The 27,299-nt window shown below is 41.1% G+C and overlaps 1 protein-coding gene across 2 annotated transcripts in view; it reads left to right on the plus strand.

Moving 5' to 3' along the window:
• Positions 1-27,299, plus strand: part of KCNT2 (potassium sodium-activated channel subfamily T member 2) — a 1,782,840-nt gene that overhangs the window by 1,394,742 nt on the left and 360,799 nt on the right. For both annotated transcript variants that reach the window (XM_073582885.1, XM_073582886.1), the window contains exons 18-19: positions 7,017-7,122; positions 12,154-12,326. In XM_073582885.1, the coding sequence (XP_073438986.1) occupies positions 7,017-7,122; positions 12,154-12,326 (279 nt within the window). The remainder of the gene's footprint in view (positions 1-7,016; positions 7,123-12,153; positions 12,327-27,299) is intronic.

Genomic DNA, 27,299 nt, shown 5'->3' on the forward strand with positions numbered 1-27,299 from the left:
GTTGCTACTGTAAATGATGATTGGAGTAGTCGGACTACATTGCAGGTATCATTCACTGTGACAACTATACAGTATATTAACATAGTAAGGCCTCATCATGCCAACTTGATCGCTAAAACATATCAGGACTGTCAGTTATATTGTTGCTGGCATTATACGGTATATATTTTTTGCTCCATATGCCATGAGCTTTCTGTACAAATACATTTTTTATTGTATATGTGACACTTTTACCACCTTGAGATTACCTGAGAAACCTTATGTGACAGAAGAAACACATTTTAGTGTCTGCCTTCTTTTGGATGAACAGGTTAGGCTATTTGTTGAACTTGATGGACTTAAGTCTACAATTAACCTTAAAAACTATAACGTTATAACACATTAGAATATCTATACAGTGTTTTCATGCATTTCTTGCAGTTTGATTAGTAATAGATGTGTTTATATGGTGTTTGTAATGAGGCAATTATAATAATTATCTTCATCAAGTGGCATATTGTATCCTGTGTGTTTTGTCAGCTCCGGCAGACTAAGACCCTGGCTTGAAGAATAGTTATGATTAGAGATGAACGAATTTGTTCGAATTAGGATCTGAATATGATCGGAATTGAATATTGTTTTTGCAATATTCGTTGAACACAGTCGAACATCATTTGAGTCAATGGGAGTAGAAATTACCGAATATGTTTGGAACCGATCATAAGACATACATTCGGCCCGAATAGTGTTCGAATATGGCACGAATATGTCAAAATCAGATTCGGGGCCAAAATCGAAACAAATTCTCTCATCTCTAGTTATGATGCCTTTAGTTGGGGTTTGACTGCGGACTTGTTTCTAGTTTTCACTGTCTATCTTTTAGTTACACACTCAAGACACACATTAGATTAGGGTGAATAAAAGAGTAATATTTAGAGGCCAGATGCTATGAAGTCCAAGGACATTGTAAATTGAAAATCATGTTCAATCTTGTGAGGTGAATACTTCATTCTATTTATAACTTTTACAAATTTGTATTAAAAGTTATATTTTAATAAAGGACACTGTAGGAGAAAAGTGTGAATAGGGTCTTATCCGATAGAGATTTCAGGCTATACAATCAGATTGCACTTACCTGATGTATCTTTACATTAGAGCATAGAAACTCAGCAGAGATTACAGCTGCTGCAGATCAACAGGTCAAACTGGTGACCAAATCATAACATTAAATCTAGAAAATTCGTGGATACCATCTGCACTGCTGCATCAATAAAAGTCCAGGCGAGTTGAAGATAAAGAATGGTGGTTTATTATCAATCCGTTTCGAAGTCAATAGGACTTCTTCCTCAAGAGATAGCATCTCCTGAGGAAGAAGTCCTATTGACTTTGAAACACGTTGAGAATAAACCACCATTCTTTATCTTCAACTTGCCTGGACTTTTATTGATGCAGCAGAGCAGATGGTATCCACGAATTTTCCAGATTTAATGTTAAAAGTTATATTTTTTAAATTCATCCGATCTTACCATATCTGTATATTCCAGAAATTTTACTTGTGTTTCAGTACAATATATCTCTGGTTGTACAATAGGGCACTCACATCTCTTGTTTTTCTGGTGGGCTTAAAGTATTTCTGAAAACCAAACCCAGCATAAACACCAATACCACCTGTTATAAACAGTGTTGAAGGGATGATGATTTGGGCTTGTTTTGAAGCCACATGATCTGGATCCTTTGCAATCATTGAGTCAATCATGAACCTATCTATATACAAAATAATATGTGAGGCTATATTTCCAAATTTGAAGCTTGGCCAAAACTTGGTAATTCATCGGGATAATTTTCACAAGCACACCACAAATCTACATCAGAGTGAATGAAAAAGAAAAGAATAAAAGTGATGCTGTGACCCAGTCAAAGTGTAGAACTCAACCCAAGTGAAACACTATGGTGGGCCCTTAGGAGAGTTGAGCACAAATTAATGCACCTAAGCCTCAAAGAACTTAATCTACATTGTAGAAGTAGACAACATCTAAGATAAAAACAAAATGAGCAAAAACCCTGCTGTAAGTAAAAAGTAATAGAACATATAATAAGCTAGGGTACTTAGTAAATGCTGTTTTTGATTAAAAATTAGTCATCCCACCAAGACAAGGCATGCCCAAATCAGGATGGTCCTATATTATCTCTAATATTAAAACCTTAATATGTGTGAAAATGACTCACTTGTAGTGAAGAGCGAGTATACTCGATGCTCGGGTTTTCCCGGGCATGCTCTGGTGTCCTCTGAGTATTTTGGCGTGCTCGACGATTTAGTTTGTGTCGATGTAGCTGCATGATTTGCAGCTGCTAACCAGCCTAAATACATGTGAGGAATGCCTGTTTGTTAGGGAATCCCCACATGTTAGGGAATCCCCACATCTCTCATGTCCTCCCCGTCTCACAACCCTAAACAGCTCTTCAACACTTTCAATTCTCTACTCCGTCCCACAGCACCTCCTGCCTCTCCTCTCATTTCTGCTGAAGACTTTGCCTCCTTCTTTAAGCAGAAGATCGATACGATCAGAGAAAGCTTTGGCCCGCAGCCACCAATGCCCCTCTTAGCCACTCAGCCCTGTTCTTCCAAATCAGCTCCTCCACCATGACAGAAGATCAGCTCTCCACACTCCTGTGAAGAGCACATCTCACCACTTGGGTGCTTGACCCGCTCCTGTCCCACCTCATCCCTTACCTTGCCACAGTCTTCATCCCAGCTCTAACACACCTCTTCAACCTTTCACTTACAAATGGTGTCTTTCCCTCATCCTTCAAACATGCCTCAATCACACCCATCCTCAAAAAGCCCTCCCTCGACCCATCCTCTGTGTCTAACTATTGCCCGATATCTCTTCTCCCTTACACCTCAAAACTACTGGAACAGCGTGTATATTTTGAACTGTCCTCCCACCTCTTCTCCTGTTCCCTTTTTGACCGCTTACAATCTGGCTTCCGACCACATCACTCAACTGAAACTGCCCTAACTAAAGTCACCAACGACCTACTAACCACCAAGAGCAAGCGACACTATTCTGTCCTTCTCTTGGACCTGTCTTCTGCCTTCGTTACCGTGGATCATTCCCTCCTGCTACAGATTCTCTCATCTCTTGGCATCACAGACTTGGCCCTATCATGAATCTCATCATACCTAACAGACCGAACATTTAGTGTCTCCCTCTCACACACCACCTCCTCACCTCGCCCCATCTGTCGGTGTTCCTCAAGGCTCAGTCCTAGGACCCCTACTCTTCTCCATCTACACCTTTGGCCTGGGACAGCTCAAAGAATCCCACGGTTTACAGTATCACCTCTACGCTGATGACATGCAGATCTACATATCTGGACCTGTCCTCACCTCCTTACTGACCAAAATCCCACAATGTCTGTCTGCTATCTCAGCCTTCTTTTCTGCTCGCTTTCTCAAACTGAACATGGACAAAACAGAATTCATCATCTTTCCCCCATCTCACTCTACCCCTCCACCAGACCTATCCATCAATGTCAGTGGCTGCTCGCTTTCCCCAGTCCCACACGCTCGGTGCCTTGGGGTGACCTCGACTCTGCTCTCTCTTTTAAACCACATATCCAAGCCCTTGCCTCCTCCTGCCACCTCAAACTCAAAAATATTTCCCAGATCCGTGCATTCCTCAACCACGAGACCACAAAAACACTAGCGCATGCCCTTATCATCTCCCGCCTTGACTACTGCAACCTCCTACTCTCTGGCCTCCCCTCTAGCACTCTGGCACCACTCCAGTCCATCCTACACTCTGCTTCCCAACAAATCCACCTGTCTCCCCGCTATTCCCCAGCCTCCCCCCCATGCCAGGCCCTTCACTGGCTTACTATTGCCCAGAGGCTCCAGTTCAAAACCCTAACCATGACGTTCAAAGCCATCCACAACCTCTCTCCCCCATACATCTGTGACATGGTTTCCCAAAACCTACCCGCACGCAACCTTCGATCCTCTCAAGATCTCCTTCTTTAATCCCCCTTTATCTCTTCTTCCCACAACCGCATACAAGACTTCTCCCGTGCTTCCCACATACTTTGGAACTCTCTGCCACAACACATCAGACTCTCACCAACAATGGAAACCTTCAAGAAGAACCTGAAGACCCACCTGTACCGACAAGCCTACAGCCTGCAATGACCCGCAGTCTACTGAACCACTGCACAACAAGCTCTACCCTCTCCTAGTGTATCCTCACCCATCCCTATAGACTGTGAGCCCTCGCAGGCAGGGTCCACTCTCCTTCTGTACTTGTGTGTCCCTTGTCTTACACGTTTATTGAACTTGTCTATATTTCCCCTTTTCACATGTAAAGCGCCATGGAATAAATGGCGCTATATAAATGTATAATAATAATAATATATTCAGGCTGTCTAGCAGCCGCAAATCATGCAATTATGTCGACACAAACTAAATCTCTGAGCACGCCAAAATACTCGGAGTACACACGAGCATGTTTGGGAAAACCCGAGCAACGAGTATACTCGCTCATCACTACTCACTTGTTATCTGTGTGCAGTCCATATGTTATCTGTGTGCAGTCCATATGCAATTAATTTTATTACGTTTTTTAATCATTTACAAGACCATTTAGTTTTGTATGTTACAGAATTGCAAAATATTCGTAAAAATCAAATGTTATACTATGGCTCCATACGGAATAAGATTTTTTTTGCATTCCCATAGGCTTAAATGAGTGAGACTCATTTGATTTACAGAAGAAATTAATGAATGCTGAAATTTTTTCCCACCTTACCCGTTACCTCTCCACTCACTCCCGCCTTACCCGCCTTACCCGTCACCTCTCCACTCACTCCCTTCTAGACCCTTCACAGTATGGCTTCCGCCCCCTACATTCAACTGAAACTGCACTCATCAAAGTGACCAAAGACCTTCTGACAGCAAAACGTAATGGTGACCACTCTCTGCTCATCCATCTTGACTTATCTGCAGCATTCGATACTGTTGACCACCATCTCCTACTCTCTAGGCTCCAGTCACTAGGCATTAAGGACACTGCTCTCTCCTTGTTATTTTCCTATCTCTCTCACCGCTCCTTCAGTGTTTTGTTCTCTGGCTCCACGTCATCTCCTCTTCCTCTTGCTGTCGGGGTACCTAAGGGCTCAGTCCTTGGCCCCCTTCTTTTCTCTCTCTACACGGCCCCAATTGGACAGACCATCATAAAATTTGGCTTTCAGTACCAACTTTATGCTGATGACACACAACTATGGGAGGAGACACAGATTAGATATTAGAAAAAACTTTTTGACAGTTAGAGTTATCAATGAGTGGAACAAGCTGCCACGAGAAGTGGTGAGTTTCCTTCAATGGAAGTCTTCAAACAGAGGCTGGACAGGCATCTGACTGGGATGATTTAGCGAATCCTGCATTGAGCAGGGGGTTGGACCAGATGGCCCAGGAGGTCCCTTCCAACTCTACGATTCTATGATTCTATGATTCTATATATGTCTTCCCCCAACCTTACCCCCGCTGTACTACAGAATGCCAGTGACTGTCTGTCCGCAGTCTCCAATATCATGTCCACTCTATCTGAAACTCAACCTCTCCAAAAGTGAACTTCTTCTGCTCCTGCCGTCTACTAACCTCCCTAAATCTGACACTTCCCTCTCCGTGGGTGGTACCACAATAACACCCGGGTAGCAGGCGCGCTGTCTGGGTGTTATGTTTGACACCAATCTCTCCTTCATATCCCATATACAATCTCTTGCCACTTACACCTAAAGAACATCTCTAGAATCCGCCCTTTTCTCACCATGGAAACAACGAAAACCCTCACTGTAGCATTGATCCACTCCCACCTGGATTACTGCAATGCTCTATTAATTGGCCTCCCTGTCACTCAACTATCCCCTCTCCAGTCCATACTTAATGCAGCGGCCAGGGTCGTCCATCTGGATATCTCTTCATCAGTCATTACACTGGCTGCCCATTCATTATAGGTTCCAATTCAAAGTACTTGTTCTCACCCACAAATCTCTCCACAGTGTGGCACCCCCCCTCATCTCCTCCCACATTTCTGTCTATCGGCCTAGCCGATCGCTGCGCTCTGCAAATGACTTTCGACTAACCTCTGCACTAATCCGAACCTCCTGCTCCCAACTCCAAGACTTCTCCCGTGCTGCTCCTATCCTCTGGAATGCTCTACCCCAAGAAATTAGGACTAACCACAATTTGCATAGTTTTAGGTGCTCCCTCAAAACACATTTGTTCAGAGCGGCCTATTACGTTCACTAATCAAAGTCATTCTATGTGTAAGTGTGCGTGTGTATCCCATTCACTATCTCCATCCATCCTTCTCCCTCAAGATGGCTGGACCTTCATTGTAAATACACAGTTGTATATGCACACCTGTACTTTGTATCTCCCTCACCTCATTGTAGATTGTAAACTCTCACAAGCAGGGTCGTCTTATTTAATCTTATTTTGCTTTAATTATTGTGTTGTTAACGTTGTTACTTATGACTTGTGTTTTGAAACTGTTAAACTGTAAAGCGCTGCAGAATATGTTGGCGCTATATAAATAAAGATTATTATTATTATTATTTTTCCACACACAGGTTCGATCAGTGGAAAAAATCTATCACCTGCACTGCTGCATTGATTAACATTGTTTTTTTTCACAGACAGCACTCGGACTGAAATACGATTGTGTGAACAAACACTAAGTATAATAATTATAATCTCTTAATATGACAAAAAACTTAAGAGTTACTCTCACATTTGGTGGAGGCAATCTTTCAGACTTTAGAATATATTAGTAAATAATAGAAAAGTAGAAGCAATTTTACATACTTGTAGGAAAATAGCAATTTTTTTTTAATTTTTTTTGCAAGAAATGTATAGAAAATTAAGTAATAATGTAATTTAAAGTAATCCAAATATAAATTGCTTGTGTATAACGCAGCACCCAGAGTTATTCTATAATTTTGTGCTTATTTGCTGTTGTACTTATTATATCTTTTTTCAGGTACAATAAGGGTTATCCTCCCAATTCACCATATATAGGCAGCTCACCAAACTTTTGTCATCTGTTGCCAGAAAAAGTCCCTTTTTGCTGTTTACGATTAGATAAGGTAAGTGAAAAAAAACCTTTTATAATGTGAAGATAGTGCTAAAATCTGAATCTGACAAAAGCCATTATCTGGAGACAAAGCTGGAGATCTTTCAAATTATTGGTGACAAAATTTCTTTTGGTAATAACTAAGTAATCTTTATTAAAGGAATTCTTCCGAAATAGTTAAAAAATAAATAACTACAGGAAATGTCAGTATAATATAGTTACTAAATACATTTAATTTGAAAGTCACAATTGTTTTGTTTAGGGAGACACTGGGGAACAATTTAAAAAATTTTTCCGTTGAGTTAGGTTTTTGAGCTGATTTATACTAAAATTGGCATGCTGATTCCAAAAATGTAGTCAGTTTTTTTCTATCACGTCAAGTTTTTCCTCCTCAACTTAACTGCCATAGAAGCACAATTGCACTGATTTCTGCAATAAGACTTGTTATCTGAGTACAATTCAACTCATATAGAGCTACGTGGCAACTTGTAAGAGTAGTCACAACTGAGACAGTGTGGTGAGAGGTGTGTACAGCTCCCAATACGTCATAATTATCAATATCTTTACACAAAAAATGTATCATAGTAGGAATAAATAGGATTTGTGATAGCTTTTCTCTTTACATTGGGCGCTTAGTTGTAATTTATATATCTTTTATGATTTTTTTCTTTGTTAGTTTTCAAAGCTTGTAACTTTCCATCTCAGTGTTTTATTTACTTATGTACATATTTCCTTTGTTTCAGATCATGTCTGCTCCTTCTTCCTCTCGTCGTAAATGCCTAAACAACCCTGACTCCTTCTGCTATATTTGTGGTGTTTTCACCATTTCAGTTCAAAGGGCAAACATCAGTGCATTTGTCAAACAAGCATATTTTGCATATTTTAACGTAAAACTCGGTGATCAAGATAAGCCATGGGCCCCTCACATAGTGTGCAAGCAGTGTGTCGAGAGTTTACGGATGTGGACCAAAGGAACACGTGAAAAGTTGGCATTTGGTATCCCCATGGTGTGGAGAGAGCAAAAAAGTCATTCCACAGACTGTTACTTCTGTTTAGTGAAAACATCAGGATTTAACAGGAAAAAATAAAAGTAAAATAGAATATCCAAATCTACCGTCAGCTATCAGACCAATGCCTCTTTCAGCTGAAATTCCAGTGCCAGTTTTCGAACAGCTACCATCTCTAGAAGTTCTGAGTGATGTTGACGAACACAGTGACAGCAATGATGCAGAATTTGAAAGTCACAAGGATTCAGTTCGTAAGGGATTTGATCAGCACGAGTTAAATGATTTAGCACGTGAATTGGGCTTATCAAAAAAAGCTTCAGAATTACTAGCATCAAGGCTGAATAAGAAACAGTTACTTGAACAAGGAGCGAAGGTATCATACTTTCGTACTAGAGAAAGTACATTTTTGCAGTACTTTCGGTGTGACAGCGGTTTTGTGTTTTGCCATAATATTCCTGGTTTACTACAAGAATTAGGGCTTTCAATGTACAATCCAAATGAATGGCGACTGTTTATTGATAGCTCTAAGCGGAGTCTTAATTGTGTCCTTCTACACAATGGCAATTTATTTGGTGCAGTCCCTACTGGGCATTCTGTCTCTCTTCGTGAAGAACATGGAGATGTAGAGAGTTATTGAGTTATTGAAATATGACACACACAATTGGATCATCTGTGTTGACCTTAAAATGGTTTGCTTCCTTCTTGGTCAGCAACGTGGGTACACAAAGTATCACTGCTTTCTCTGTATGTGGGATAGCAGAGCTCGAGAAAAGCATTGGGTTGAGTCGAATTGGCCTCCAAGATCTGGTCTTAAACCTGGAGATCCTAACATTCTACATCAGCCACTTGTTGACAGGAAGAATATACTATTCCCACCTCTGCACATAAAACTAGGTCTCATGAAGCAATTTGTAAAAGCATTGCCAACTGACGGCGACTGTTTTAAGTACATCATGTTGGCACTTCCTGGACTGTCCATTGAAAAAATCAAGGCTGGTGTGTTTGATGGTCCACAAATTCGACAGCTCATCAAAGATGAACATTTCACCGGGACTATGTCAGATCTTGAGAAGAATGCTTGGTTATCATTCAAAGACGTCGTCAAGAACTTTCTTGGAAATACACGTGCAAGTAATTACAAAGAAATTGTTCAGAAACTATTGGAGAGCTACAAAGCGCTTGGTTGCAACATGAGTAATAAACTACATTTTCTGCATTGCCATCTTGCCAACTTTCCGGAAAATCTTGGTGCTGTTAGCGATGAGCAAGGTGAACGATTTCACCAAGATTTGAAGGTTATGGAAGACCGTTACCAGGGTAGATGGGATGTACATATGATGGCTGACTATTGCTGGAGCATCAAACGTGATTGTCCTCAAGTTAAATTCTCCAGAAAAAGCTATAAATGTACATTTTTACCTTAAATACTTGCATATATATATATATATATATCCTTTGTAAAAAACATGATAGTGTTAAAAAACATATTTGTCATGCCTATTTCTTATATATTTCATATTTTGTTCATATTTGTACTATTTAAAAAAAAAACAAAAACTTTTTAGGTACAGTAGTTTACATATTTTTGAGAAGACAAAAATCCTATAGTTCAAAAACTTGACGTGATAGAGAAAAACTGAGATCATTTCTGGATTCAGCATCCAAAAATTAATTAAGAACAGTTGTCTGACCTAACTCCTAAAAAATTGCATTCCCCAGTGTAATCACTATAGAATTAAAATGGCCTCCACCTTGTTTCTCTGAGAGAAACATGTCCTAGAATAATAGGACCGAAGCCTGTGAGCATGTGCAGTAGCAAGCTCCGTCCTTCTTCATACGTAGGAAGATGAGCTTCTTTGATGATACTGGAGATACCAGAGGTGCTGAGGTAAGAAGAGGCCGCTCAAACCTCTACGTGCCACTGAATGAACTTATAATCTTTATTTTTTATATAGCGCTAACATATTCCGCAGCTCTTTACAATTTGCACACATTATCATCACTGTCCCCAATGGGGCTCACAATCTAAATTGTCTATCAGTATGTCTTTGGAACTTATAAGTATCTCCACGTCACAGTGGCGCAGCTTCCTACTGCTCATGCTCACAGGCTCCTGTCCTAATATTCTAATACAGGCTTCAGTCAGTGTTACAATATGATGGCCATTTTATTTCTATAATAATTACTTAACTAGACAAAATGGCTCTGATATTTAGGAATTTATTTGTAATGAAATTTTCTTTACTTATATAATATTTTATATTCCTGTAGAACCCCATTAACGAATGATAATTTTCTCACTCTAAGTGCTGAGTTTTTTTGCTTTGTTTTTTACAGTGCTTCCGCAGCACTTTGGTGACACATATCCACAAACAGTTAAATGTAACAAGCGTTCAGTAACCCCGCACCTCCGGGGCATTTCTGTGCTCTTCACTATAAATTTGAGCACTTCTTGTGATTTTTTTTGTTTTCTGCTAGCGATGAACGAACCCGTGGAAGTTTGATTTAGGAAGAACTTGCATCCAAAGTTTGGTTCAGGTACCCAAACTTGACCCTGGATACGAATCCCATGTGGGTCGATAGGGACCAGATCTTTGGTGCTGTAAAATGGCTGTAAAATGGTAGTAGTAGGGGCTAGGGGGCTGAAAAAGGAAGCAAAATGGGAGTAAGAGCAGGACATTTGCCCTGCAAACAAATGTGGATAGGAAAATTAAATAAAATAACATAGATTTAAAAAAAAAAAAAATGTTGAACCAGGAGGTAGAAGTCCAAGTGAAGTAGTAGAGCAGTGCCTGGCATTTCTAGTTTACTGTACTTGTAAATAAACAAATAAATACATGAAAAAAATTACATGGAGTCTCTTCTATTTTTAATAGCCAGCCAAGGGAAAGCAGACAGCTGTGAGCTGGTCTTATTATGCTGGGAAGGAGCCAATATCCATTTAGCTTCCCAGCCTATAATTTTCAGCCAACAGCTGTCTGCTATGCCTTAGCTAATTATTAAAAAGAGGGACTCTTAAAAAAGTGACGTGGTATCCCCCCTGTTTTTATTAACCAACGAAGGCAAAGCAGACAGCTGCAGGCTGATATTAATAGGCTGAGAAGGGCCATGGATATTGGCCCCATGCCAGGCTAATTAGATGAGCAGCCCTCGGATACCCCCAAAATGATACATTCATTAGATGTGCCAACTTTGGTTCATAGCCTCAGCTCTTCCCAATTTCCCTGGTGCACTGGTGCATTGTCAATTGGGATAATCGGATTGAGGTTGATGTCAGCTGTGTGTTGTCTGCTGACATTAAGCCAAGGAGTTATTAATAGAGAGGCAGCTGTCAGAAACCCACAAAACTAACCCTATAATCAAAAGAAAGAAACACACAAATGTCCTTTATTTATAAAAAGCACTCCCCGACAATTTTCTTCTTTCACCCATTTATTAAAAAAAATCCACAGGCTTAATCCAAATGGAGGTACAATGACGATCCCCATCTTTCGTCTTCAGTCTATGTAGCACCATTCAGAGAATGCAGCTCCATAGACTGGAGCTGCAGCCACTGCCGGCTTTGGCACTGTACTATGTGAGACCTCGCTGCTATAAACTGAGATGATGTCAGTAAGGTCACCTCAGTTCATAGAGTCTGGTTCTCATGATGTGCAGTGCCAGTGCCAGACTGATGAACAACCACTCATCAGTCCAGCACTGGCACTGTACTGAGTGAGACCAACGTCACTGTGAACTCAGGTGACGTCAATAAATTAACCTCAGTTCGTAGCGGCTCATTCTCACGCTGGGCAATGCCAGTGCCGGAGTGATAAACCACCACGGTCATCTTTATTTACTGCACTATTCTGCATGCAAGCAGCCCAGGCAGGTATGCCTGACAAACCATGTATTTATTAGTGTGTTGCTACTTTGTGTCTATTGATTTCCAAAGTTAAGTTCTTTTTAAGCTGATCAGCAATACCCGAAGATGAAATGTGTTACATACTGTGTATTAAAGGACATAATCTACTTAACTTTATTCACTTCTGCTTTAGGGATGTCAACATAATTATTATGAAGATGCTAAAGCCTATGGCTTTAAAAATAAAGTCATCATTGTTGCAGCCGAGACAGCAGGAAATGGACTGTACAATTTTATTGTTCCGCTCAGAGCTTATTACAGACCAAAGAAGGAGCTTAATCCAATCGTTCTTCTGCTGGATAATCCGTAAGTGCTCAGAACTGATTATATATTAGATATTAAGTCTGAATTTTCCACAAGTTGTAAAGGTCACCAATAAAAATTGCTTCTTTCATGTAAATGTTCATCTCCATATCTTTTAATGAAACTTGATCCAACAGCCATGTGTTAAGAATTAAAAGCTGATTAGGGTACATTGAGTCTTATTGAACTTATTGAGAAATAAAAACTTTGCTAATGTGCTTCATTATTTTTGTACTTACCATAGACCTCAACTTTCGATTTACATATTATATGTATGATGTCCTATAATATTAATTATTAAATTAGATAACTTTCCTCTAAACATAAGCGCTCTTAAAGGGGATTTCCCGTTTGAGCTAAATTTAAGCAGTCATCTCCGTGTTATTGTTGAATTGAGAATCCCGACAGTGTTCAAACCCTGTTCAAAACCATTTAAGGCTGTGTGCCCACGATGAGCCTTCGATTATGAACTGGAAGGAAAAAGAGCGCATGGTAGGGCATTAGTCAGACAACAGAGGTTTTGTGCTTAGGTCCAGAAAGGGATTTAGAATCAGAAATACAGTTTAAACTTTACACGTTTTGAACTCCAATTGACTGCCTTGTGAGGAGAACCAAAACTCAATATGTGTTTGGAGCATTTTTGATGCCACATATTTTTGCTGATTAAAAATGTACCGCCTTACAGTTCCAGCAAAGAAGATGGGACTTATAGAAATCTCATAAACTGGCTTAATGAAATCTGTAACATTTCAATTTTTCTTGCGGGTATGCTGAGTTTTATATTTGGATTTTCCCCAAAGAATATGTCATGATCCATGCTGGATCATGTCAGATAAAATCACAAGTAACCTTTTTTTTAACTGTGAGCTGTATGCTCAGGGTTAGTTTTGCCCCCGGTGGCCATTAGGGTCATTCCACTTTTGTAGTTTCAGTTTTAATTTGCCCCCCCCCGTGGTGGTGAGCGTTATTGCACTCTGTTTCTTTAGTTAAGTGCTCATGATTAGATTGCAGGTGTGATTGCTGGCTCTGCTATAAAAGAGTCACAGGTGTTGCAATCAGCGTTGGTGATAGTCCTCAGTTACAAGCAAGCCTGGGTGAAGGATGGAGCTGAAGGAGAGTCCCGGGCAGCTCAGTGAGAGTCCTCGAGTGGCAGTTATGGTGTCTGTGAGGAGGGCTGGCATGGCTTGGTGGAGTTGCAGCTATAGTGTCAGCAAGGAGTTCTTGCATGGCCTGGTGGAGTGGCAGCTATGGTGTAGAGCTGCACTCATGATGCTGGACTCGGTTGCTGGAAAGTTGGACTCAAGATGCTGGACTCTTTTGCTGGAAAGCTGTACTCATATGCTGGACTCTGTTTCTGGACAGCTGCACGCAGGTGGTGGACTCTGTTTGCTCCAAGGCTGCACTATGGTGTTGGATCCGGTCAGAGGAAAAGATACACACAGGTGGTGGGCTCTGTTGCTGGGAGCGTAAGCAACAGAGCAAAGCTAAGTGGTATTTCCCTGTTTTGTCTCTTTTCCTTATGTGTGTTTTAGTGCAGTGGTGGGATTAGTTTCCGCACCGGCCATTACACTAGAAAGGGGTAGGTGGAGGGCGAGCTAGGGTTTAAAGGTATCCTGAGCGGTGCCCGGTGTGGATCCGGCCTAGGGAATGTTAGGAGTGTAGAGACACTGATTCAGGGGAGTGCAGGAGGTCTCCACGTCCCCGTTCCCTATCGCAGGGCCACCATTGTTATTGTTACCCAGGTTTTCCCTTTTATTGTTTAAATTCTCCCCAACTGGAGGCGGGGTATCCAGGGTCACGTGTGTCATCTAAATCCGCCCTGCTGGTGACCATGACATTATACTTGTGGAAAATCCGCAGGTAAACAATGAATATGCATTTTTAGTGTATTTTCGCTGTAGAATCACAGTAAAACTGAATGTAATTCAAACATGACTGTATCAATAAAGTTTTGTCAAAACCAAATACCAGGAAGCATCAAAAACAAAGCAACTATATTTAAACCATGACATAAAAATAAGAGACAAAAAATGCAGCATAAAAGCATAATTAAAACATGTAAAAAAAAGCACACAAATGGCAATGAAAAAACACAAGTACCGTATATACTCGAATATAAGCCGAGATTTTCAGCCCGTTTTTTTGGGCTGAAAGTCCCCCTCTCGGCTTATATTTGAGTCATATACACTGGGGGTCAGAGGGGGAGGGGGGTCGGGGGTGTCAGGTCATACTTACCCGTCCTGATGCTGTCTCTTGAGCCCCCAGCTTCTCCCCGTGCTCTCTCTTCCTGCCTTCAGCGGTCACGTGGTGCCGCTCATTAAAACTCATGAATATGCGCATATTCATGAGTTTTAATGAGCGGCACCACGTGACCGCTGAAGGCAGGAAGAGAGAGCGCGGAGAAGCTGGGGGCTCAAGACACAGCATCAGGACGGGTAAGTATAGCGATACTCACCTGCCCTGCGTCCATGGCTGCTTGCTGCTGTCTGTCATCGGTCAGTGACTTCAGACAGCAGAGGGCGCGGTGACGTGATTAGTGCGCGCCGCGCCCCCTGCAGTCTGAACGTCACTGACTGATGACGTGGCAGATAGCGGTGAGCAGCCATGGACGCAGGACAGGTGAGAATCTGACACCCAGCGACGGAGAGGTGAGTATGTCATTTTTTTTATTTTTACATGCAGCAGCAGCACATGGGGGAATAATCTTTAGGAGCTTCTAATGGGGGCAGTATATGGGGGAACAATATGGAGCTTCTAATGGGGGCAGTATATGGGGGAACAATATGGAGCTTCTAATGGGGGCAGTATATGGGGGAACAATATGGAGCTTCTAATGGGGGCAGCATATGGGGGAACAATATGGAGCTTCTTATGGGGGCAGTATATGGGGGAACAATATGAAGCTTCTAATGGGGGCAGCATATGGGGGAACAATATGGAGCTTCTTATGGGGGCAGTATATGGGGGAACAATATGGAGCTTCTAATGGGGGCACCATATGGAGGAACAATCTATGGAGCTTCTTATGGGGGCAGTATATGGGGGAATAATTTATGGAGCTTCTTATGGGGGCAGCATATGGGGGAATAATCTATGGAGCATTTCCCACCCTAGGCTTATACTCGAGTCAATAAGTTTTCCCAGTTTTTTGTGGCAAAATTAGGGGGGTCGGCTTATACTCGGGTCGGCTTATACTCGAGTATATACGGTAATCATATTTTTCTAATAGGTGCAGAAATGGTGCAGAAAATCTGCAATTTCAAAAACTCAAGTAAAGTTTATCATGGGACCATCGTCTAAGGATCAGCCACAGGGAAAATCAGTCCTAACAAAATAATTTAATGTTACAATGGTTTGTGCCTAGAAGAGATCCAGACACATATGGGTAGACATGGAGAAAAGGTGGCAATAGCTCATGGAAAAGCTAATTTAGGCCGGGTTCACATTAGCGTATGTGTGCGCAGCGCATGCCTGTGTACAGATCTGCATCGATCCGCATGCGTTTTGCGTACCTATGTTTAACATTGTGTACGCAGGGACATGCGTTTGCATCAGTTTGGGTGTGGATGCATACTCATGCGTTGTTTTGCCGCGCCCGCCGAGCGCAACATGTTGCATTTTTGATTCGTCAAATATGCACAGGCATGCACATATGGATGAGTGCGTCAAAACAACTCTTTACTGTCTATGGGAATGCATTAGTACACATGGATATGTGCACGGATGCATTCAATATGCATGCGTACTTGAGACAGCATGTCCAGGAAATGATGATTCATCACCTCCCAAATCGCAGGTGTATAAAAGGGTTGTGGGCACAGGAAGTCCAGAACTCTTAAGACTGTGGATGGGATATCAAGACTGTCTATAAGTATAGAAGCTTTGAAAATGTCTGCCTGCCTTTCTCTCACTGCAGTCTGTGCTCTGTACTTATGTTTTTCTTTCCCATGAGAATCGCCCATTGTGTGTGGCTTGTGTCAAGAAAATTCTACTGGAAAAGCATTGTCCGTTCTCCTGGAAATATCGAATGCATGCGCATAAACAACGCAAGCGCATGCCAAAACGCATACAAATGCATGCACACTCAGCTTTTTTTTTTGCCATCATACATAAGCTGAGACGGATAAAAAATGCAGAGTAAGAAAGAGTTTAAATGCGTTTTGGCATGCGTTTGCACATGCAGACGATACACTGTGCACAGAAACGCTAATGTGTACTTAGCCTTAGTAAGTAGAGTTTGCAGTATGCAGAATTAAAGTAGGAGAATGATAGAATGATAACAGATGTTAAAAAAAATGAGGCCATTATTTTGTGTAATCTAAGAGCCATGATAAATTGTAGCATCATATGACTCATGTGAATCATGATTCAGGCGCAACTCATAAATGAGCACAAGTTAACACTGGATTGAAAACAAAACACAATGGCCAATGATTATCAATTTTCTACCTGTTTTTGTACTTAAATTACATTAATGATATGTTCACAAGTTAAATATATTTTTGGCCTGTGTGCCGTCGGTGTACATATCAGACCCAATGTACCAGTTGCACCCTATGTATACAGCTCTGGCAAAAATTAAGAGACCACCACATCAAAACCCTGTCATGGGCAGCCCATTCTCCAGACCTGAACCCCATTGAAAACCTCTGGAATGTAATCAAGAGGATGATGGATAGTCACAAGCCATGAATCAAAGATAAATTGCTTAAATTTTTGCATCAGAAGCAGTGTGAAAGACTGGTTGCAAGCATGCCAAGATGCATGAAGGCCATTTTAAAAAATAATGGCTATTCCACAAAATATTGATTTCTGAACTCTTCCTGAGTTAAAACATTAGTATTGTTGTTTCTAAATGGTTGTGAGCTTGTTTTCTTTGCATTATTTGATGTCTGAAAGCACGGGATTTTTTTTAATTTTAAAATTTATTGCTTGGAAATTCAGAGACATGTTGTCAGTAGTTTGTAGTCTAAAAGAACAATTTTACATTTTACTCAAAAATACACGTATAAAGAGAAAAATCAGACAAACGGAACATTTGGAAGTGGTCTCTTAATTTTTGCAAGAGCTGTATATACAGGGCCAGCATTTGGGGCAGGCAGACATGGCAGCTGCCTGAGGCCCCCACCCACAAAGAGGGCCCCCTGTGTCTGCTGCCCCTTTATGAATTGCCCAGAGGGTATACAGCATTGCTTACAGTGAATAATGCTGTGCATCCACTACAGTCCTTCATCATCTCTCCCAAACCCCCCTCCAATCCCCCCTCTCTCTCCCTTGCAGTGTCAGTTTAGAAGATGAGAGTGAGGGAGAGAGGCACAGCACAGCAGAGGTCAGACCTGTGGCAGGATGATGTATGCAGCCCCGTGTTTGTGTCAACTCCTCCTCATCATGGATGCTCCAACATCACTGTCCTGAGATCTGCACAAGTGAAGTGGACTTGTAACTTTTAGATTGTTAATATTTTTCTACAATTTAAATTCTCAAGTCCTCTTCTCCTCTTTCTGTTCTCCATGCTTAGTGTTTCACACAATGCAAAGATTGAGTCAAATTCTCCCCTTTTTCTCTGATTTCAGGTGAGATTTTCATATTGCCCACATCTGTTACATGCCACAAGTGAGTTTGAATGAGCATTACATGCTTGAAACAATGTTGTTTACCACAATTTTAGAAAGGCATCAACTATTTTGTCCAGCATATTTTTGGCTCAGTGTAATGTTATAAAAGTCAAATTTTGTTTTTTTTTGTTTTTTTTTGCTTCACAATGTGCAAACACTTGTGACTTTTCACATTTTTGTTATGCCAGAAGTTGGGGTAAAACATTTCGATGAATTAGGGCAATGTTTTAGTTAGCTCTGCATCCACTATTCCATGATGTTGCCAGTTTAACATGCTAAAATTGGTGAAAGGTCCTCTTTAAGCAAAATTTGATGAACATAATTTAACAAAGTTAAACAAAACCAAACTACAAGTAAACTATCATAAAATTTTGAAGATTGGAATCTCTGAGTAGCATTTGTACTGCTCATATTTGTGTAGATATTAAAATAAAAAAAAATATTTTAGCCCTATGCTTCACTTTTGGCTGCTTTTGTATAGAAGGAAAAAATATTGTAATCAGGACCTAATAAGCAGCCCTCACAGATTTCCATTTTAAAATGTGTCTGTAAAAGACACATTCAATCCATTTCAAAAGCATTTTTTCCTAGGGTACCTTAATGGCCTTTATGAAATGCAGCCATTTGTGTAATAGCTGTGCAAAGAATTGCCTTAAACATAGTGTCAGCCACAGAAAATGAGACGAGGCAGACTGTGTATATTACTGTGTTGAAACACATTTTAGTTTGCATTACATCTTTTCATATGAGTTTTTGTAAATTATAGCATGAAATTGCAGCTTGAAGTAATTTGTTTGTGAAGCATTATTTAGTTTTCTAATGCTCTTAGCCTTTTATCATGTAAATTAAAGACTATGTTTTTTAAACTGGTTAAAAGTACATTTGCAGCAGTCTATGTTTATAAAATGGTGCTTGAAAGTTTGTGAACCCTTCAGAATGTTCCATATTTCTCCATAAGTTAAATTGGAACAACATCAGATTTTCACACAAATTATTAAAATAGATAAAGGTAACCTAATCAAGCAATTGAGTCAAATATATTTTGTTAAATTAGGAAAATGACATCTTTAAGGCCGGTTTCACATTTGCGCTTTATAGCGCAGCGACGGCCTGCGCATGGCAGCCGCTAAGCCCCGCCCCCTGCTGGCTACCTGCCTGCCCCATCCAGTCATCGCCGCCTACTAGCGCACATGGACGCTTGCGATCTGTGCACCCTATCTTTAGCATAGGGTGCGCAGATCGTGCGCTGGCCGTGCGCTAGCAGGATTTTGCCGTGCGCTGCGCACTTTTGAAGGTGCGCCCGTGTGCGCCGAACGCATCATGTTGCATTTTGGCACGCATGGCGCACCTTCAAAATTGCGTAGCGCACGGCAAAATCCTGATAGCGCACGGCCAGCGAACGATCTGCGCACCCTATGCTAAAGATAGGGTGCACAGATCGCAAGAGTCCATGTGCGCTAGTAGGCGGCGATGACCAGATGGGGCGGGCAGGGAGCTGGCAGGGGGCGGGGCTTAGCGGCAGCTGTGCGCAGGCAGTTGCTGCACTATAAAGCGCAAATGTGGAATCGGCCTAACATTAAAAAGTATGTGAACCTTTAGTATCAGCAGATAATTTGAAAGTGAAACTAGAATCTCGAGTTTTCCATCAATAGCATGACAATTAGGTGTTTCATTTACATAATGAAAAAAAGAAAAAAACGTTCCAGCTCCTAAAAATATATCCAAACTTTATTGCTCCATATTTGGAAAATAGCAATAAAAACTCCATTGCTAGTATAGAACCCGGGGTTAAAGCAATGCGTTTCGATCAGGCATAAGAACTTTTTCACTGCTGCCTGTCTACAGTTGGTTAAACCCATCATGACCGGAGGTATTTTGGGTTTGGCATTTTCGTTTTTTGCTCCCCTTCTTCCCAGAACCATAACTTTTTTTATTTTTCCATCAATATGGCCATGTGAGGTCTTGTTTTTTGCAGGATGAGTTGTACTTTTGAACAACATCACTGGTTTTAACATATCGTGTACTGGAAAACGGGAAAAAAATTCCAAGTGCGGTGAAATTACAAAAAAAAAAGTGCAATCCCACAGTTGTTTTTTGTTTTGCTTTTTTACTAGGTTCACTAAATGCTACAAATGACCTACTATTATGTTTTTCCAGGTCATTATGAGTTTAGAGACACCAAACATGTCTAGGTTCTTGTTTATTTAAGTGGTGAAATAAATTCCAATCGTTGGTGCAGCTACGATCTTTTAATCACCTGTTATTGCATTTTAATGCAATGTCACAGCGACCAAAAAAACGTAATTCTGACGCTTTGACATTTTTTCTCACTACTTCATTTAGCAATCAGGTTAATTCTTTTTTTACCATACCCAATATGTGTATGTTTGTTTTTTTAATGTTTTATTTTGAATGGGACATAGGGGGTGACTTGAACTTTTATTTTTTTATTTTTTTTAAAAGCAGGTTTTTGTTTTTTTTTTTACTTTTGGGATGGTTCAATAGTCTCCATTGGAGACTAGAAGCTGCCATAACCTAATCGGTTCTGCTACATACAGGCGATGATCAGATCACCGGTATGTAGCTGAATTACTCACTATCTATGAGCACCGACCACTGAGCGGCGCTCACAGCAAGCTGGCAGTGACAACCATAGAGGTCTCCAGGAGACCTCGACTTGTCATGCCAACCTACCGATGACCCGCGATCACTTGATGGGGGTCACCTATGGGTGGATTTCTAGCACGACTGCCGGAAGAGCATGTTACATGCCACTGTCAGCGTTTGACAGCGGTATTTAATGGGCTAATATCTGCGGGTGGTTTGCCATTCCACCTGCAGCTGTTCCAGGCACATGGCAGCTTTTCAAAACAGCTGACGTCCCTGGAAAGATGTGGGGTCACCGCCGGATCCCACATCAAAGGGAGGGTGTCTGATATTGACATACTACTATGCCGGACGTCGGAAAGGCATTAAAGATCACCTGAAAAAAACATAATTCTAGTGGAACAAAATTCTGTGGATGAATGAGATCAAAATATAGCTTTTTGGTTCAAATAAGAAGTGTAATGTTTGGAGAAAAAAATACTGCATTACAGCATAAAAACATGATATCATCTGTGAAACGTGATGATGGTAGTATCACGGTTTTCATTTCTTTTGCTTAATCTGTGCCAGGACAGCTATATATATATTGTATATACATATGTGTGTTTGTATGTATATACTTAGCTCACTTAGCTGCTCCTTGGGGTAGACACTAGCACAAATGTGGTTAAAATCTCTGGGAGGTTTATTGCATCATAAAGCAAAACCCAAAATGGTAAAAGGAAAACAGTCTGTCCAGCTCAAATGAAAATAAAAAATTCATATACAGTCCTACCCAGGCCCTCTGGGACAACACATACGGCAGCTCATGTAGGAGCTAGCAGTCAGGAAGTTTCCCACCTCCACACAGCACAGACAGAGAAAAAAATCTGGCTTGCTCCATGGAATATTAATATTGATTTACATTGATCATTTTTAGTTTTATTGTACTCAACACATTCCACAATGTAATAAATAAAGATTTGCAACTGGAATATTTCATTCAGAGATATCTAGGATGTCGTATTTTAGTGTTCCCTTTATTTTTTTGAACAGTGTATGTGTGTATATATATGTATCTGTTTGTTTATATATACATATGCATCTGTATGTATATATCTATACATACTGTATATATATGTGTGTATGTACGGTATGTATGTGCATATATAGGACGCTTGGCATTTGCCACAGAACACCAGAATTGGTAAATTCGCCACTGGCACCCTGTGCTCTTCACAAATAAAAGCAGGTTAACACTGAGCACATGTGACAGACGTGACAGAGTCTGGAGATGCCGTGGTGAGCAATCTGCTGCCTTCAACTTCCCTCAGCAAGTCCGGTTTGGCAGTGGGTCAGTAATGGTGTGGGGTGGCATTACTTTGGAGGGCCGCACGGTGTTGGGCTGTGAGCACAGCCCCCATCTGTGGATGTCAGGCACTCAGACCATCCTCATGGAGTTGGTTTCTAACCGTTTGTGCAGACACATGCACATTTCTGGCCTGCTGGAGGTCATTTTGCAAGGCTCTGGCAGTGCTCCTCCTGTTCCTCCTTGCATAAAGGCTGAGGTAGCGGTCCTGCTGCCGAGTTGTTGCCATCCTATGGACCCCTCCTCGTCTCCTGGTGTACTGGCCTGTCTCCTGGTAGCGTCTCCAACCTCTTGAAACTACGCTAACACAACAAACCTTCTTGCCACAGCTCGCATTGATGTGCCATCCTGGATGAGCTGCGCTACCTGAGCCAATTGTGTGGGTTGTAGAGTCCGTCTTATGCTACCATGAGTGTGAAAGCACAACCAACATTCAAAAGTGACCAAAACATCAGCCAGAAAGCATTGGTACTGATATGTGGTCTGTGGTCCCCACCTGCAGAACCACTCCTTTATTGAGGGTGTCTTGATAATTGCCAATAATTTCCATCTGTTGTCTATTCCATTTGCACAACTGCATGTGAAATTGATTGTAGTTTGAGCTACTTGGAGTTATATTCTGTTGTTTAAGTGTTCCCTTTATTTTTTTGAGCAGTATATATATATTTATATATACACACACATATTGAGCTTTATATAATATATACAGTTGTGGCCAAAAGTATTGACACCCCTGCAATTCTGTCAGATAATACTCAGTTTCTTCCTGAAAATGATTGCAAACACAAATTCTTTGGTATTATTATCTTCATTTAGTTTGTTTTAAACGAAAAAACACAAAAAGAATTGTCCTAAAGCCAAATTGGATATAATTCCTCACCAAACATAAAAAAGAGGGTGGACAAAAGTATTGGAACTGTTCAAAAAATCATGTGATGCTTCTCTAATTTGTGTAATTAACAGCACCTGTAACTTACCTGTGGCACCAGCAGGTGTTGGCAATAACTAAATCACACTTGCAGCCAGTTGACATGGATTAAAGTTGACTCAACCTCTGTCCTGTGTCCTTGTGTGTACCACATTGAGCATGGAGAAAAGAAAGAATACCAAAGAACTGTCTGAGGACTGGAGAAACCAAATTGTGAGGAAGCATGAGCAATCTCAATGCTACAAGTCCATCTCCAAAGACCTGAATGTTCCTGTGTCTACCGTGCGCAGTGTCATCAAGAAGTTTAAAGCCCATGGCACTGTGGCTAACCTCCCTAGATGTGGACGGAAAAGAAAAATTGACAAGAGATTTCAACGCAAGATTGTGCGGATGTTGGATAAAGAATCTCGACTAACATCCAAACAAGTTCAAGCTGCCCTGCAGTCCGAGGGTACAACAATGTCAACCCGTACTATCCGTCGGCATCTGAATGAAAAGGGACTGTATGGTAGGAGACCCAGGAAGACCCCACTTCTTACCCCGAGACATAAAAAAGCCAGGCTGGAGTTTGCCAAAACTTACCTGAAAAAGCCTAAAACGTTTTGGAAGAATATTCTCTGGTCAGTGGAGACAAAAATAGAGCTTTTTGGGCAAAGGCATCAACAGAGTTTACAGGAGAAAAAAAGAGGCATTCAAAGAAAAGAACACGATCCCTACAGTCAAGCATGGTGGAGGTTCCCTGATGTTTTGGGGTTGCTTTGCTGCCTCTGGCACTGGACTGCTTGACCGTATACATAGCATTATGAAGTCTGAAGACTACCAACAAATTTTGCAGCATAATGTAGGGCCCAGTGTGAGAAAGCTGGGTCTCCCTCAGAGGTCATGGGTCTTCCAGCAGGACAATCACCCAAAACACACTTCAAAAAGCACTAGAAAATGGTTTTAGAGAAAGCACTGGAGACTTCTAAGGTGGCCAGCACTGAGTTCAGACCTGAATCCCATATAACACCTGTGGAGAGATCTAAAAATGGCAGTTTGGAGAAGGCACCCTTCAAATATCAGGGACCTGGAGCAGTTTGCCAAAGAAGAATGGTCTAAAATTCCAGCAGAGCATTGTAAGAAACTCATTGATGGTAACCGGAAGCGGTTGGTCTCAGTTATTTTGGCTAAAGGTTGTGCAACCAAGTATTAGGCTGAGGGTGCCAATACTTTTGTCTGGCCCATTTTTGGAGTTTTGTGTGAAATGATCAATGTTTTGCTTTTTGCTTCATTCTCTTTTGTGTTTTTTCATTTAAGACAAATTAAATGAAGATAATAATACCAAAGAATTTGTGTTTGCAATCATTTTCAGGAAGAAACTGAGTATTATCTGACAGAATTGCAGGGGTGTCAATACTTTTGGCCACAACTGTATATATTATATAAAGCTCAATGTGTGTGTGTATGTATGTATGTCCGGGATAGTCATCTGCACCGTCCCAGCTACAGCCACAAAATTTGGCACAGTCACACGTCTGGACCCCGAGAGCCTCATAGGCTATGTTGTGAGGCAAAATTTTTACCCCACGCGTTCCAATTCACCAAAGAATTTTGCCACTATCTACATAATGGGGAAAAAGTATATGTATGTATTGGCATCTGCACCGTCGTAGCTACAGCCACAAAATTTTGCACAGTCACATGTCTGGACCCCGAGAGCATCATAGGCTATGTTGTGAGGTGAAATTTTAACCCCGCGCGTTCCAATTCACCAAACAATTTTGCCCCTTTCTACATAATGGGGAAAAAGTGAAAGGAAAAGTGTTCGAGGCAAATTTACAGCTGCCAGATGTGAACAAGGGGGATTTAAAGAATGAGAGCGATGGCGCCAAAGAGTATATACCGTACAGTTGCTAAGGTGGGACCCTGACATGGAATACTCACCACACACGGGGATATGAACACACACACAAAATTTGCCACCCACTGCCATGTGCTTCAACACGTATACCACCCTCAGCACACATTTCACCACACATACACCAACCTCGCCACACAAAAGTCGCCACTCAAAACTCGCCACGCTGTCCCAGAGCTGTTTAAAAGATGAAAAATGAGCTGTTATTGGTTGCTATCAGCAACAGTTTTCTTTGTAGACAGTTATTGTAACTGAGGCCTATTATTCTTATCATTTCTATGGTGTTCTGTAAAGCAGGAAATAACACAATTTATTACCGTGCCAACACAGACCACCCTCTGACACAGACTGCAGGGGGAGCCCAGTATCACACAGGATAGGATTAGATACACGGCTCAGTAGTCAGTACACACAGAATGGTATTAGATACACGGCTCAGCAGACAGTATGACACAGAATAGGATTAGATACACAGCTCAGCAGTCAGTATCACACAGGATAGGATTAGATACACGGCTCAGCAGTCAGTGTCACACAGGATAGGATTAGATACACGGCTCAGCAGTCAGTATCACACAGGATAGGAATAGATACACGGCTCAGCAGTCAGTATCACACAGGATAGGATTAGATACGCAGCTCAGCACACAGTATCACACAGGAGAGGATTAGATACACGGCTCAGCAGTCAGTATCACACAGGATAGGATTAAATGCATGATTTTTTATGTGCAATATAATCATCTTAATTTGTTATAACTAACCACAGTTGGTTACTATGCCCAGGCAACGCCGGGCTCTTCAGCTAGTATATATATATATATATATATATATATATATATATATATACAGTTGAAATCAGAAGTCTACATACACTATATAAAAAGACACATATGCTTGATTTCATCAATATCTGCCGTGAAATCAGACTAAACTTTTCTCGTTTTAGGTCAATTAGGAGTACCATAGTTATTAACATTTGCCAGATGCCAGAATAATGAGAAAGAGAGATTGCTGTAAGGCGTTTTTATTACTTACTGCAAAGTAAAAAGTTTACATACACTAAGATTACAATCCCTTTAAACAATTATAGTCTGTCCATAAGATGATGTCTTGTCTTTGGAAGCTTCTGATGTGCATTTTGGTAACATCTGAGTTAATTAGAGAAACGCCTGTGTATGTACTTTAATGCACACCTGAAACACACTTCTTCTTTGTGTGGCATCATTGGAAAGTTTCAAGAAATCATCCAAGATATCAGGAAGAGAAATTTGGACTTGCACAAGTCTGGCTCATCCTTGGGTACAATTTTAAGATACCTGACAGTGCCTCATTCATCTGTACGAACAATTATATGCAAGTACAAACAAGATGAGAATGTCCAGCAATCATGCTGCTCAGGAAGAAGACGGGTTCTTTGTCCTAGAGATGAACTTGCTTGGATCTGAAATGTGCAAATCAACCCAATGACAAAAACAAAAGACCTTGTGAAGATGATGGTGAAGGCTGGTAAGATTGTGTCAATATCCACAGTTAAATGAGCACTCTGTCATCATGGGCTGAAAGACCACTCTGCCAGGAAGAAGCCAATACTCCAAAAGGAGCATAAAAAGCCAGATTAATGTTTACAAAAGCACACAGAAACAAAGACCTTGAGTTTTGGAGACATGTCCTGTGGTCAGATCAAACTAAAATTGAATTTTTGGGGTTTTTGGGCATACTGACCATCGTTACATTTGGAGGAAAAAAAAAGAATCTTGGAAACCTAAGAACACCAGCCCAACTGTGAAACACGGGGGTGGCAGCAACATGTTGTGGGCTTGTTTTACTGCAGGAGGGACTGGTGCACTTCACAAAATAGATGGCATCACGAGAAAAGTAGATTATGTGGCAATACTGAAGCAATGTCTCAAGACATCAGCCAGAAAGTAAAGCTTGAGCAGAAATGGGTCTTCCAAATGGGCAATGACCAGAAGCACACTGCCAAAATAGTAACAAACTGGTTTAAGGATAACAAAGTCAATGTCTTGGAGTGGCCATCATAAAGCCATGATCTCAATCCAATTGAAAATTTATGGGAAAAGCTGAAAAGGCAGGTGATCAAGGCGACCTATAAATCTGGATCAGTTACACCAGCTTTGTCAGGAGGAATGGGTCCAAATTTCAACCAACTATTGTGAGAATCTTGTGGAAGGATATTCCAAATCCTTGACCCAAATTATTCAGTTTAAAGATAATGGTACCAAGCACTAATGAAATGTATGTAAACTTTTGAGTTTGCAACAATTAATAAGAATTCCTTAAAATATTCTCTTTCTCTTATTATTCTGGCATTTGGCAAATATTAGGCTACTTTCACACATCCGGTTTTTGTACTCCAGCGCCGTGCGGCACAAAGCCGTAGCAGCGGATCCGGGATGTGCCGTGACACCGGATCCTTTTGTGTGGCCGGATACGATGTTGCTCAGATTTAAAGGAGCAGCGCACCTGCACTGCTGATCTGATCCGGGAAAGAGAGAGAATTTTTTTCCTTTAATTCGCCACTTGTAGGGTTAAACTCACAGTCTCCGGGCATGCGCTG

Source organism: Dendrobates tinctorius, unplaced genomic scaffold (genome assembly GCF_039654945.1).
Source record: "Dendrobates tinctorius isolate UK_male_01 unplaced genomic scaffold, ASM3965494v1 ptg000074l, whole genome shotgun sequence".
Classification (NCBI taxonomy): domain Eukaryota; kingdom Metazoa; phylum Chordata; class Amphibia; order Anura; family Dendrobatidae; genus Dendrobates; species Dendrobates tinctorius.